At 49.5% G+C, this 14,581-nt stretch overlaps 1 protein-coding gene across 3 annotated transcripts in view; it reads left to right on the forward strand.

Moving 5' to 3' along the window:
• TNRC6C (trinucleotide repeat containing adaptor 6C) overlaps positions 1 to 14,581 on the forward strand; it is a 100,948-nt gene that overhangs the window by 77,242 nt on the left and 9,125 nt on the right. For all 3 annotated transcript variants that reach the window (XM_002918374.4, XM_019798753.2, XM_034640975.1), the window contains 7 exons: positions 473 to 592; positions 3,352 to 3,435; positions 3,688 to 3,919; positions 7,560 to 7,727; positions 8,855 to 9,046; positions 9,492 to 9,635; positions 13,191 to 13,307. In XM_002918374.4, coding sequence (XP_002918420.2) covers positions 473 to 592; positions 3,352 to 3,435; positions 3,688 to 3,919; positions 7,560 to 7,727; positions 8,855 to 9,046; positions 9,492 to 9,635; positions 13,191 to 13,307 — 1,057 coding nt within the window. The remainder of the gene's footprint in view (positions 1 to 472; positions 593 to 3,351; positions 3,436 to 3,687; positions 3,920 to 7,559; positions 7,728 to 8,854; positions 9,047 to 9,491; positions 9,636 to 13,190; positions 13,308 to 14,581) is intronic.

The following is a 14,581-nucleotide window of genomic DNA, read 5'->3' on the forward strand; positions in this document are numbered from 1 at the left end:
GAAGGTGGATTGACGGTCCAGGTCAGGGCCGGCAGCGGGGCACAGACCACTTCCCAAGCCTGTCCTGGGCAGAGACCCTCCTGTGGGGTGGCGTGGTGCCTGCTGATGGGAGCGACTTCTTCCCTGAGACCCCACATTCACTATCTCCTGTCCTTAAATTAGGCCGTTTATTTTCACTGTGACAGACGTGAGATCGGTTTTCGATAGGAGTCACCCAGAGCCCTAGCATCTGAATCCGTGACTGAAATACTTGGAGGCAGGGGCTCTTCTCCTTCCTTCCTTACTTTCCACAGAAGCATGTTAACTACTAATGGCAAAAAGCCCATGAGTTTTTTAATGGCTTTTGAAGTTGATTCTTGAGATAAGTGTAACTGTCATTAAGTCATCAGTTCAGCATCTTGAAAGACTGCCTGGACAGGTGGCCATTTCGACAGGGACACAGTGCCTGACGCCTCTGTGTTGTGTTCAACAGGTTCAAGCACAGCTTTTGCAGTTTGCAGCAAAAAACATTGGTCTCAACCCTGCACTATTGACCTCGCCAATCAATCCTCAGCATATGACGATGTTGAACCAGCTCTATCAGCTGCAGCTGGTAAGCGGACAGATCATTCAGCTTCTAGAAGTAAGGAAGAGTGAGCAGTGACATCCACGTAGCTACGCCAGCAGCCTGACTAATCAAAGCAGTTAGTTAATGCCGTGCTTTCTTCGTGTCAGGGAATGTCATCGAGGCTTTCATAAATGTTTTCAGACTATTAAAAAAATTAGGGAGTTTTTCACTTAGAGGTGTTTTTCTGCAGCTTTGTGAATTCTCTGGCCCCCTTCACAGAGTGTCCCAGACCTTACCAGGAGGCATGTCCTTCAGTTCAAGGTCTCAGCTAGCCTTTCTCATCCAGAGTTTCCCGTCAGAACCACAGAACACAGAAACTCGTGATGATTCTCTAAATTCTTCAAGGGTAGGACACACAAAGACTGTTCTGGAAGCATGAAAGAGAAGTTAACTTCATTACATACAGTAGATGCCTTAGAAATTAGGTTTTAATTTCTCTCTCACAATTCCTGTTGAGAAAGGCTGATGTAGCCTAATAATTCTTGGAAGTTTTACAGTTTAACATGGCTTAAATTTTTAATTTTAAAAAAATTTTCAACTGTCTTACTGCTCTTACCATCACATGCCGTGTCGCTGTGTCTCTAGATGCATACTGGGTTTATGTACACTAGAGGGCCTTTCTTTAATATGTTGACACCTGCTTTATTTCGAAGTCTTGTCCAACAACTTTGTCTCAAAAATGACCAGGAATCCTTAAGGAAGGAAAAAAGGCCTCTGATAGAGCCCCACGCCCTGTCAGTCCTAACCCTTTACCGGCTGTTAGACTCATGTCTAGCCAGTCTAAAGGTCCAGTTTTCCAGTAAGTAGCAGCATGGAATGGGAGGAAGGAAGTGCCCCAAGACAAATCATGGTGTCAGGGAGAACACAGAGCTCAGGAAGTGGGGTCATGACCATGTTAGGCTCCCAGAGGCTGTTTCTTTGTCCATAAAATGGGAGCCGGGTCGGGGGAGGGGGGAACCTTACAGCGTGCTAGTAAGGCTTCCCAGGACCTGAAAGCACGGTGGGTGGGTGGTTCAAGTGCACAGGACTATTGCTCTTACCACCAGCAGCAACAGAGACCCTTGACCTCAGAGATGGAGATGAAACAAGCATAGAAGGCACACAGTTAAAAGCATAGTGTGTAGATGCAGTATTAGGAAGTAGCTTTCTGCTCCTTGATAACACTGAAGACATGGCTGTATTCTGGCATGAGACATAGCTAGTTATCATACCAATGTTCTAGAATCTCTTATTTACACGGTAATTTTTATTGAACCCTGTAGTGTGAAAGACATCAACAAAATCTCTTTTTTTCCATTGAGGCATTTTATTTACACGTATATATTACATCTCTAGAAAAAGCATCTCAGGATTTTCCCTCCTGTGCATTTTCATCTTGCTTCTTCGTGGTCCATGATGTCAGCTGAGCTTGTCAGTACAATGAAACCAAACTGGCAGAACGGGAGCCGATTATTCCGCCATTTTTCTAGATCTTAGATGTACATCAGATGTGGGGCTGATCTCTCCACATATGTTTAACCTGCCTGTAAAGTTGACAGCAATTTTCCCAGCTGATAGAAGCACTGATGCCCAAGGTTTTCTTACCGGAGAGCCCTGGGCCCTGTCAGTTAACCCTTCCTGGCCATGAGACTCGTGTCTAACCAGTCCGAGGGGCCAGTTTTCCAGTAAGTAGAGCCCCAGGCCCTACTTACTACTAGAACCCAACAGTAACATTGGAGCATGGCCTAGTAAGAGCCTGGCCTTCGCCTCCTTTTTCAACATTGTTAGTGCTGTTGAGAGCACCCGCCAGGACGTTCACGGGCACCGTGTTGGGCGCACAGAAAGGTGGCGGAAAAAGCAAGAAAATCATGAATTATGTTTCATGTGTTCTGTTCTACAAACAGTGCATACTATTTTTACTTTTTTCCCCCCAAAGTAATTGGTAAAATAAAGTGTTGGTGCATCCTGAGGTTACGTTTTAGAGCCTTAAAGAAATCACTTAAGTGGAGTATTTTATTCCTCTATAACTTACAGATTAATGAGGCATTTCTGAGAGTATACTCTCTACCTTTATTTGGATCCTGTTTTAGTAAATCCTCTTGCTAAACATGTCCTCAAAAATCCATGTTAGAAGAAAAAAATGTATGATAGACAGCCAGCATTTTGAAGCGATCAGATGATGGAACTTGCACATGGCTGTGTGGAAGGGGCTCACAGCCACTTCAGCCAGCTTGGCAGGTGGAGCCTGTGACAGGAGTGCCGCAGGCCGGATTTCAGGCTGCCCGTGGAGGACATCATCATGTGGCCCCTGGCTGTCATGAGCCTCGAGTATGTATTGTTCTGTGATTGTCTGGGGTGGCCAGTCACTGCCATTCTGCCAGGGTCTGTCCTTCTGGACAACTTTCATCTAGATCACTGTAAGAATCAATAGTTTTTCATTTTCCCATCATTTTTTTTTTTTTTTACTCTTAGTTTGTAAGATTTGAGCAGAAGAATTTTGATTTCTTCGTTAACTGAAAAGTACTTGCTGACAAATTTTATTACCACGAAGCAGGGGTACTGACTGAATTACTTTTTAAAAACCTATGCACTAGAGGGTTTGGGAAAGACGTTTCTCCTTTTAAAAATGCTTCTGCCCCACAGTATGCTTAAACCACATTATGGTAAGGGCACCAAGAATCTCGGCTGTTCTCTCTCTCTCTCGTACAAAGGTCGAACCATTTGTTGATGCTTCTTACAGTATTTTAACTGTTTTCCGTCAACAGGCATACCAACGTTTACAAATCCAGCAGCAGATGCTACAGGCTCAGCGTAATGTTTCCGGACCCATGAGACAACAGGAGCAGCAAGTAGGTATCGCCCGCGGGGTGTAGCTGGACTTGCCAGCTCTCGTCTTCCCTGATCCGAAGATGCTAAATGGCAAACTGTTACGTTGACATTGACTTTTCTTTCACTAAGCCCCCCCCCCACTTTTAGCAGTCTCAGGGTCACCTTAGTTTGGGAGCAGTGGGTCCAGCCAGCGGAGAGCGAATGCCCTGGGTCTGCAGACAAGTGATGGGCGCCACTTTCGAACCCTTTCCGACTCGCATCTCTGCCACCAGGTTGCGCGCACAATCACTAACCTGCAGCAGCAGATCCAGCAGCACCAGCGCCAGCTGGCCCAGGCCCTGCTCGTGAAGCCGCCGCCGCCCCCGCCGCACCTGTCTCTGCACCCCTCTGCAGGCAAATCGGCCATGGACAGCTTCCCCCCCCACCCCCAGGCCCCCGGCCTGCCTGACCTGCAGACCAAAGAGCCGCAGTCTTCACCCAGCACCTTTGCTCCTTACCCTCTCGGTGAGTTCCTGCAGCGCGAGCCACCGCCCCAGCGGGAGGGCGCCGTGGCCCGCTGCTCTGCACAGCGGGCCGGCCTCTCTCCTGGGGCTGACTGGTAAGGCAGCAGCACTGGCCATCCTCTGCAGAGCGAAATTCTGCTACAGCCATAATTACCTTCTAGTATAAAATCTTAAGTAGCACCAGGGAAAGCCCCAGAATTCCCTCATTTCTGTTGCTAAATCCGTTCTGTTCCTGGTTTCCTCTTGGGCAGCCACCATCGCCCCACCTAACTGCAGGGACGAGTTTATAATGGTTTTACTAGTAAAGGTGTTTAGATTTTTACAAATTAGGTACTTCTTGGAAAGCAGTGGTTGTCCATACAGGTCCAGTAGCGGAGAAGGTGGTTTGTATAAGCCACCAAACCGGCTTGCACGTGTTGGCCCCTAGCCTGTAGGAAGCACGCTCAGCCCATGAAATCTGCAGTCGGCAGAAGACGCGGTGCCGGCCACCAGGCCCTACAAGCCAGCCGGGGGCACAGGCTACATAACTGCAGGCAGGATCGAGGAACTGTCCAGGGAGGTATATGTCCATAAGTGGGTTATACATGAAACAGTGTGATATAAGAACCCAGAACCTGGTGACAGCTCTCAGTCTTGTCTGCCAGGAGGCTGTTAGTGTGAAGCTACAGGACAGAGGGAACCAGTAACCCAGGAAATACATACCCAGAGGAGCAAAGGTCAGTGCCGTGATAGTGAGTTTGCTACTGGCTGATGATGTCCCTTTCCATAATACTGCCCTGGAAAGAGCCATAAATCCTATTCGTACGAGCACGTTCTTCTTGACGTGCAATCAGCGTGTTGTGTCCTTAATACAAACTTGATGAATGCTCACTGTGATCATCCGTCCCTTTCACGTTGCCCCATGCTTACAACCCTTTATGTGCACAGAAGAGGACAGTCTGGTGGCCCAGGCCTGGCTGGAGAGGTGGTCCGCCACGCCGAGTCCCGGCTCCACCAGGGCTGGCTCAGCACTTGCTTGTGTGACTTACCTGACTGTCTCTGCCTCAATTCCCCATTTAAAGTGGGGATACTTACCTCGTGGGGTTTTTTAAAGATGAAGTGAGATAATACGTGATGCTCTCAGGACAGTGCCCAGCACACAGCAAGCCCTTTGTGAGGCGTGAGCCAGACAGAAGCAGGCCTTGTCTAGGAGTCCTTTCGGAAACAGATTCCATTGTCTGTTACCCGAGATGCTTCCGCCTCAGCTTCCTAGTGTCCACTGGCCTCTCAGTCTATTTTTGGAGAGTAAAGTACACTAACCTTTATTCTTAAAGACTTTTTCTTAATACAAATGAAAGAATTAGTAAGTAATTCATCTAAAATAATTACCAAATATTTTATAATATTCACATTAAACTTAACAAACTTACTGGAAATAAATAGCAGGACGCCTGGCTGGCTCAGTCAGAGGAGCATGTGACTCTTGATCTGGGGGTTGTGAGTTCAAGCCCCACATTGAGTGTAGAGATTACTTAAAAATAAAAGCTTTAAAAAAAAAAAGAAGAAATATGGGGCACCTGGGTGGCACAGTTGTTAGGCATCTGCCTTTGGCTCAGGGCGTGATCCCGGCGTTGTGGGATCGAGCGCCACATCAGGCTCCTCCGCTGGGAGCCTGCTTCTTCCTCTCCCACTCCCCCTGCTTGTGTTCCCTCTCTCGCTGGCTGTCTCTCTCTCTGTCAAATAAATAAATAAAATCTTTTAAAAAAAAAAAAGAAAGAAAGAAAAGAAATAGCTAATCAGGGCGTCTGGGTGGCTCAGTCAGTTAGGTGTCTTCCTTCCGCGTGTGGTCGTGATCCTGGGGTTCTGGGATCGAGCCCTTGCATCGGGCTCCCTGCTCAGCAGGGAGCCTGCTTCTCCCCTGCCTGCCATCCCCCTGCCTGTGTGCGTGCTCTCTCTCGCTCTTGCTCTGTCAAATAAACAAATAAAAGTCTTTAAAAAGAAAAAAAAAAGAAATAGCTAATCCGATATAAGAAACATAGCCTATAAAATTGCCTATCTGTTTGGTTCTTGGCATTTTTCTTCAGTGGTCATAGCTTGGAGCATCCATCTTCCTCCACACGCAGCATCTCCTTGCTCTGCTGTCTCGACTCTGGAGTCCGTCGTCCACCTGGGAAGATCAGGCATAGAATAATGAAAAATACCCTTCACAGGCCGTGCCGCAGAGAAGGGAGAGCTCGTGTTCACCTCGAGTGGTGAAGGAAACACCCAGAGCAGGGGCTAAGCTTGGGTCTCAGATGAGCAGGACCTCAGTGACGAGAGCCTGGCACAGAGGACAGGACGTGCCCCAGGTGGTCGTGCGGACTGGTGGCGGGGGTCCACAATTGAGCAGGCAAGTTAGAGAGATGGGTTCAGGCCCAGCACTTTGAAGGCCAGGCTGGAGCCTCACCCGACTAGATCTTTGCAGATGGAAGCGAAGATTGCCGTCCGTGCCGACTGCACACAGGCGGCCGCTGGGGGCATCTCACCTGCACAGGGGTTTTTTTCATCTGCAGAGTGTGTGTGTGTGTGTGTGTGTGTGTGTGTGTGTGTGTGTGTGAATTCCCAACATTTAAAAATTGGAAATTTTTAAATCAAAGTAACTTCTGGCATCTCTTAAAATGGCTCCGTGGCATCTGCCTTCCCTGTGGCTGTCACGGGCTGGCACCAGCAGCAGACACTTCCAGGCGGCACAAGCACTGTCAGGTTCACCACCACCCCCAGTGGGCCCACTTCACAGCCACTTGGCCCATGTAGGCATCTGAGTTTGCAGACATGGATTTAAAGTCAGGAACAAACGTGTTCAATACCTTGCTTAGGAGTAGAGATTCACTTTGACCGACATACCACGATGTATGGGCTGTGAATCCTGGGGTGTGCACCTGCCCGTTATTCTCTACCAGTCGAACATTCGGTCCTGCTCGGAAGTGGTGTCCCCACCAGGGACTCTTTAGCACCCTCCTTGCCCCTCTTTAGTAACCTGGCACAGTGTTGCCAGAAACGGCAGCACGTGCTTTTAGCTGTAAGAAAGAAGACCAAGGCTTGGCACACCATTCTAGCTGCGGACAGATGACACCCCTGCCAGGCTCTCCAGTAGGTCAGGTACTTAAAAGGAGTTTGATATTTAATTTATAAAGTCCTGAAGAGCAGACTTTTGTAAAGTAAGTTCACTAAAGATGGAATCGAATTACCCCTACCGGCCTGTTCTGTAGGTGGTACTTCAGAACACTGTCTAGAACTCCGAAGGAGTTGTCTTGATCTGCTGAGTTTCCCTAAGATATCATAAGATAGGAAAATATTTTCCTAATTGTCTGGACTTGCCCTGTCTTTCTGTGGGTTCTTTGAAGCACCAGGACCGTGTTTAGCTCCGAAACAAGTGAAATGAACAGAGTCGTTGGTCTTACTTAACCAGACTATCCGTTACCGTTTCACCCTAATTCGGGAATAATATTCCTGGAAATATGGTTGTTAAAAAGACAAAAAGCTTTTCTTTCTACCAGCATTAAGAGTCAGAGTTAAGTATGTGGCCACGAGTTAAGACTTGGATTAATTCTCCAGGAGAGCTTTAGAGTGTAATAAAATTTAGAGGAAGAGCAGGCATATCCTAATAGCATTTTTATTTTTAGCTGGACTGAACCCAAACATGAATGTCAACAGCATGGACATGACTGGTGGTTTGTCGGTGAAGGACCCGTCTCAGTCCCAGTCACGCCTCCCTCAGTGGACACACCCCAACCCGATGGACAACTTACCCGGTGCTGCTTCTCCCCTGGATCAGAACCCCAGCAAGCATGGTGAGTCCAAGCCGGGGCGCCTGTGGTCCGGTAGCTCCTGTTCCGCACCCTGTTCCGCTCCCTGACTGTCCCGCTGTAGAGCGTGCTTGTTTGATTACTCCCACTGCATCTCTTGTGTAAGAATTGCATTAGAATGGAATCTTCCATTCCATTACAGAGCGTGTAAGATCCCGGCTAGTCCATGGCCAAACTTCCTGAAACCTCAGCCTCCAGATCTTTGCTACAAACCCAGAAGGAGTTGAAAACACCCTAGAGCAGTAAAGCATATTGGTCATAGCCTGCATATTTTTTATTTATATCTATATTCTTCAACAAAAAATTTGTCTACTGAGAAGAAGTTTTTTTCAGTAAAATGATAAAACACAATAGAAAATCAAATGCTTAGAAAAAAGGAGGACGCGAAAGTGCTAATGACCAGAGGCGGCGGCCTCACCAGTAAGCATCAGCTGCAGCTCCCAGTTTCCTGATAGCACAAATAGCAGAGAGAATGTAATAGCTGTGTGATTCTCTCTTGATGTAAATATTCTAAAAGGAAAAACAAATTTCTTCCCAACGGTTAATTCTACAAGAGAATCATCACAGGCTGCCTGGGCACTTTCCTTTGCAGGAGAGCTCAGGGCGGTCCAGTCCAGAAGAAGGTAAGGGCCCTGCATTCACATGCCCCCTGTGTGCTTCCAGAGGGAGGGCAGGACGCACATAACCACAGAGTCCATCGCTAACCACAGAGACTCATAAGCTGGCCCCAGAAAGGCATAGGCCCACTTTCAATCATATGGGTTTGTGTCTTATCAGGATTTCCAACTTGACAAACTAAAATGGTTCTTAAGGAATTTCGGTCTCGGGGAGCCTTCCTGGCTCAGTCGGTGGAACGTGCGACTCTTGGTCAGGGTTGTGAGTTGGAGCCCTATGTAGGAGTAGAGATCACTTAAAAATAAAATCTTCAAAGAATAAACAGAATTTTGGTCACAGGTGAAGTTTGGGCTAACCGAAATATCACTTATCCTTAGAGTGGGACAAACCAAGTCTGATGCTCCATAGACCTCTGAGGGGCAGGGCCTGGTGCCTAGCAGTGAGGGCTCAGGGGCTCCCCCGTTCACTCAGCTCTTTGTCTCCCGCTGTCCCCACAGGTGCTATCCCTGGAGGTCTAAGCATTGGGCCTCCAGCTAAGTCCTCCATCGACGACTCCTATGGCCGGTACGATTTAATCCAGAACAGTGAGTCACCAGCCAGTCCTCCTGTAGCTGTTCCCCATAGCTGGTCACGTGCCAAATCTGACAGTGATAAAATCTCCAATGGCTCCAGCATCAACTGGCCCCCAGGTAAGCGTGTGCGACACTTCCGTGCAGCAGCAGATCAGAACTGCCCCAAACCTGAGGGGAGCGATTCTGCTCCAGAGAAGCCAGGATCTGAGCTAAGAGCCCTGGAAGCATGAGTCCCATAGCTTTGGCTTTTCCACTGGAAATCCATTTGTCCCACGAGTTTGGGAAGTGGTCAGCACCCAGTGCTTTCCTGCAGTCCCTTGGTTCAGTGAGAGGAGTAGAAGGAGAAGGGACGGTGGGTTGCCACGCCGTCTGAACACTCTCCTAACGTGGCAGCTATCATCCCTGTTTCTAGCTTGTTCCAGAGCTTCGATGATTTACCGAAAAGTCTAGGATGTGTCTCCTATTTTAACTACCAGATTAGAAGAATTTCCATAAATTATCATGAAGGAATGTGAAGATATAGAACTGTGTTTTGATTTCCATTTTGTTTGGCATTTTCCAGAATTCCATCCTGGAGTTCCATGGAAAGGACTTCAGAATATAGACCCCGAGAACGACCCCGACGTCACTCCCGGAAGTGTCCCCACCGGGCCTACCATCAACACCACCATACAGGACGTCAACCGCTACCTCCTCAAGAGTGGAGGTGAGGAGCGCGGGCGCTTGGCTCGGAGGGCCTCCCTGCGTGCGTTTGGGGGCGCTGGGCTGGCGCTCAGGCCGTGGGGCAGGGATGCTGTGAGACACGTCTGGGGGCACTTCTCACTACCTGGAGGTAGTGCCGATGGCGAAAATGGAGACTGATTTCCTGGCTTTATGAACACGTCGTTTCTGAGCACTGTGTTACACTGACCCCGGTATTAACCGGGGTCAGTGAAAAAGTTCCCACTTAAAATCCGTTTAAACTGCCGGTGAATCAACCCCTTCTTCCCCTATCTCAGTCTGTTTCCTTCCTCAAAGCCTGGTACAAAGACTGAGATCCTTCCCCAGCACTGTGTTCGTGGCACAGCTCAGGGTCTAGATTTGGGCGCCCCCTGTGTCAGACTTTACAATCCAGGAGGAGCTGGCTGTGACGTTGGAAGCGTGCATGCAGCTCTCAGGCGTGACGCCGAGAGGGGCAGATGGAGCAGCCCTGGACAGGCTGGTGCTGGTACGGTGGCAGTGCCGACGTCCAGATAGTAGGAGGGAATAGCAGAGCTGCCGCAGACACTCGTCCCCTGTAACGCCACTCAGATAGTCCCAGGATGTTCACTCGGGTTTGCTACTGAAAGCAGGACTGAGGGAGAGCTGCAGTTCTTCTGAATGGTTCTGTGGTTTGGTAGAACACCAGGAGAAGTACGGATCATCTTGTTCAATGCTGTGCATTCCTCGCGTTTTGATGCAGCCGCTTCCTAGAGCAGCCCTGCCATCAGGGACGGAGGACTGGTACAGAGGACGGGAAGCGGAGCCTGTGTGAGATGGCGGGGGACAGGGTGAGGCACAAGCCAGAAGTCAGACTCCGCCCTCAGTGCTCGTCACCCGGAGTGTGGCAGGAGGGCTGTGTCCCGGCAGGACCATCCCAGTGGATTTTGAGGATTGCGGACAGGTCTGAAGGGGCAGCGCTGACCCGGGTACTGGAAAACCTCAGAAAGCTTCGAGGTTGCTCGGTGTCACACGGAGCTTCCCGCCAGTGCCCCGTGGGTCCTCCAGTGGTCCCTTGGCCTCCGAGTGGCCCCTGGAGCATTGCGGGTGACCTCCACATTAGCACAAGTGTGCCATGACGTGACGAGGGCAGCCCGGAGAAGGAGCTGAATTCTGCGGGCAGAACCAAGCAGCTGTCCTCCTGTCCAGAGGAGCTGAGGCAGAGACAGGCAGGAGAGCACCTAGAAGTGACGGGCACTGGCGTCAGGATCAGATGAGAAAGTGGGGTCTCCGGCTCCAGGGTAAAGAGGCAGGCAGCCATCCAACCCGGGCTCCTCGAAGCGTCACGTGAGGTCGTGTGACTTCTGGGGGCTGTCAGTGGCCAGTCTGGGGCAGCTCGTGCCAGGCCCCTCCTGCACACCCTGAAGGACCCTTGCCCCTCTGCTGCTGTGCCCTCGCGGTGTGTTATCTGGGAGAAGGGGAACCTACAGAACTTGTCTTTCTGTAGAACTGCTACGTGATTGCACCCGGGCCGCAGCGCAGCAGACCTGCAGGGGCTGCACCTTGCCGACCGCCTCGCCCCGAGCGGGAGGTGCTGCTCCGTCCGCACCAGGAGCTGTCAGGCGGCCCCTTGGGCTGACCTTGCTCAGGGACCGAGCCACAACATTTTTTTATAGTTTTCTTTGGTTTTTTGTTGTTTTTTTTTTTTTAAGTAGGCTCCACAACCAACGTGGGGCTTGAACTCATGACCCTGAGAGATTGGAGAGTCACATGCTCCCCCAACTGAGCCAGCCAGGTGCCCCAGTGTTTTTTTAATTTTTAAGTCATCTCTACACCCAGCATGGGGCTTGAACCCACAACCCCGACATCAGGAGTTACACACTTCACCGCCTGAGCCAGCCAGGCGCCCCCCAGCTATCGTAGTTTTGACTAAACAGCTTGACCTAAAGTATAGAGAAAAAAAAGTTAAGAAAACGTGCCCTAGAAGGAAAACAGGGAGAATAGCTATTAACCTCTTGATATTGGCTTCCTTATTTTACATATTTTCATAATACAATTCTCTATTCTGTCGAGTATCCACTATACTATTTTTAATTGGCATTTTTTTTCATTTACTGCCATTGACATTAAGTTGATTTGACATTAAAGTTGACATATTTACAGTATTTGTTTGGATGGTAGGTGTAGCTTTAATCCGTACGGAATGAACAGTAACCAGGGTGGTGAGTCATGCCGTTTCATAGCATACCGATACCAACATTTCATCCAGAAAGGAAAATTAACTCTAATTTTACGGGACAAATTCCTCTATTAAAAGTAAAAATTTCAAAAGTGGAACACTGTTAAAATCTAAGCACTCTGTTGTTAAATTATAAAAGAAATACCACAGAGGGTTAAATAATCTGTAATCTTGGGGTCTTGGGTTGATGCCATTTTGTTGATAAATGAAAGAGGAGAGTTTGGGGCATAAGCTTGGGATATCAGTAGGACTGGTGTTTTTTTAGATTGTGGACCTGCAGATAACAAATCAGTGTTGACGTTCATGAGTTCTAGTACCCTCGTTCTAAGGAGGTGGATCACAGTAGGGCAGCTGTAGACAGCTGTGCAGCTTGCACACTGCACAAGTCTGAGAGGCACCGCATGCCTGGTAGTCTCTGTGAAGGGTACCCCTGGGGTGGTTCGGTGCACCAGCCTCAGTGGGGCCCTGCATCTGGTTTCCATGTCTTGTGAAATTCTGTTTGTGGAAGTAAATGTGACAAGCAGATTATCACGTGCTCATGTCCCTGCCCCACCAGCTTCCACACACTAGCGGAATAACTTTCCGAATTGGAGAAGCTCTGATTCTGTCCTGCTCTAATCCAAACTGTCCACACTGCTTCACCCTCCTTGTTCCCTGGCTCCCTGCTCTCCTCAGAGAAGCCTGGGGGAGGGGTCACATGGAGATGCCAGACAGCAGGGAGCCTCACAGGGGCGCCCACACACCCCCAGCCTCCCTCCCAGGTGCATGAGCAGGTGTTTTCACGGGAAGGGACTGAGGTTGGGGATACAGTCCTCCAGCTCCCCGCACGGGGCTCTGCCTCATGCCCGTGTCACAGGCAGAGGCTCGGACAGAAGCTAGTGGACACCTGAGACATTTTGAGACAGAATGAAGTGCGGGTCTTTCTGCAGTAAAATGTATAACAAAAAGCTTGGTGTTTCTTGGTTTTTAACTTTGTGGATATTGTTTGAGGTGTGAACAAATGGAGAGTGCCCGTACTGTGAGTTTTATCCTACGTGGGAGGGAGTCCATGCGATTGGTTCACACTCTGGGTGGCGTTCTCAGCATTCTGCCGCCGATCCTCTTCTCTCGCCCCTGGAGACCCTGCCTCCCAGAGGCTGCTGCCGCCTCTGGGCCTCTGCCTCCTGGGCCCTGGGATCCGAGCGGGATGCCAGCCTGGGTCTGCCTGCCCTGGCCACGGCCCTGACCGCGTTGCACCTGTATGGTCGGCCTCCCTCTTGGTGGGTGGCACTGTCACACCGCCGAGCTCAGTGGCTGCCCCGCACACCCACTGCCCGCCTCTCAGCGCCATGTCTGCTTCTGCAGGGTCCTCCCCACCGTCATCTCAGAGTGCCGCGCTGCCTTCCTCGAGTGCCTGGCCGCTCAGTGCCTCCGGCTACAGTCGCTCTTTCAGCAGCATCGCGCCCGCGCCCAGCATCGCAGGTACACACTGGCTTCTCCTGACATCTGCCCACGCACCCCGGAGTGGGGCGGGGGAGGGGGCGTGGGGTGTGACAGAGGGGGCCCGGGCACCTCTGCCCCCTGCCGTGTGCAGCAGGAATGGGAACACTACCTCGTCGCCGTGAAGGGCGCGTGGCTGTAGGATGGGGAAGTTGGTGGGGGAGACGAGAGAAGATCCCAGATAGTGTGGCCACTTCCCACCCGGATTATTTCTCTGTTACCCTAGACTTTCAGAAGTTTTGGTTTTGGTTTTGTTTTTTTTTTTGTTTTTTTTTAATTTTTTAAAAATTTTTTTCATATATTTTATTTACTTATTTATTTATTTATTTATTTATGTATTTATTTGACAGAGAGACAGAGACAGCCAGGGAGAGAGGGAACACAAGCAGGGGGAGTGGGAGAGGAAGAAGCAGGCTCCCAGGGGAACAGGGAGCCCGAAGCGGGGCTCGATCCCAGGACTCTGGGATCACACCCTGAGCCGAAGGCAGATGCCTAACAGCTGAGCCACCCAGGCGCCCCAGGTTTGGGTTTTTTTTAAGATTTTATTTATTTGACAGAGAGAGAGCACGTGCACAAGCAGGGATAGCGGGAGAGGGAGAAGCAGGCTCCCCGCTGAGCAGGGAGTCCCATGCAGGGCTCGATCCCAGGACCCTAGGATCGTGACCCGAGCCAAGGGCAGACACCTAACCAACTGAGCCATTCAGGCACCCCAGAGTTCAAGAAGTTTTTGAAGTAAGACATTTCTTTTAGGCTTAGAGGAGAATTGTCCTAAAAACTTCAGGGGAATCTGAACCTGAAAATTTTAAAACAAGAATATAAAGAGATTCAGGCCCAGATGCTAACAAGACATGTGTCGGGTTTGTAAGTAGACAGAAATCTTAAAGAAGGAGTGTTGATTGTTTACAGACTTCTGCAAATACATTTCCGTATTCCTTCAAACCTTGTTGTTCAGACGTTTGGAAACCAGCGTAAAGATGGCATGGGCACCCCTTAGTACCAGTACCTGGGCAAGAAAGCAGTTTTGATATAGCTCAGCAGCCTTTCTTTTCCCCACTCCGTAGTCAGTTTATTGTTTTAGTTTATGTTAGTCCCAGCGTCATTAACATCGAGTTTCAGGTGTAAATATAACGACTCAACGTATAGTTTAGCATCTTATTGAAAACAGAGAAAGCTTCTGGATTATTTCATTCCTTCTAATGTTTATTCTTCCTGACATTTACAGAGGAGATGTATGTAGAACTTTAGTACTTCCATGA

Source organism: Ailuropoda melanoleuca, chromosome 13, assembly GCF_002007445.2.
Source record: "Ailuropoda melanoleuca isolate Jingjing chromosome 13, ASM200744v2, whole genome shotgun sequence".
In the NCBI taxonomy this organism is placed as follows: domain Eukaryota; kingdom Metazoa; phylum Chordata; class Mammalia; order Carnivora; family Ursidae; genus Ailuropoda; species Ailuropoda melanoleuca.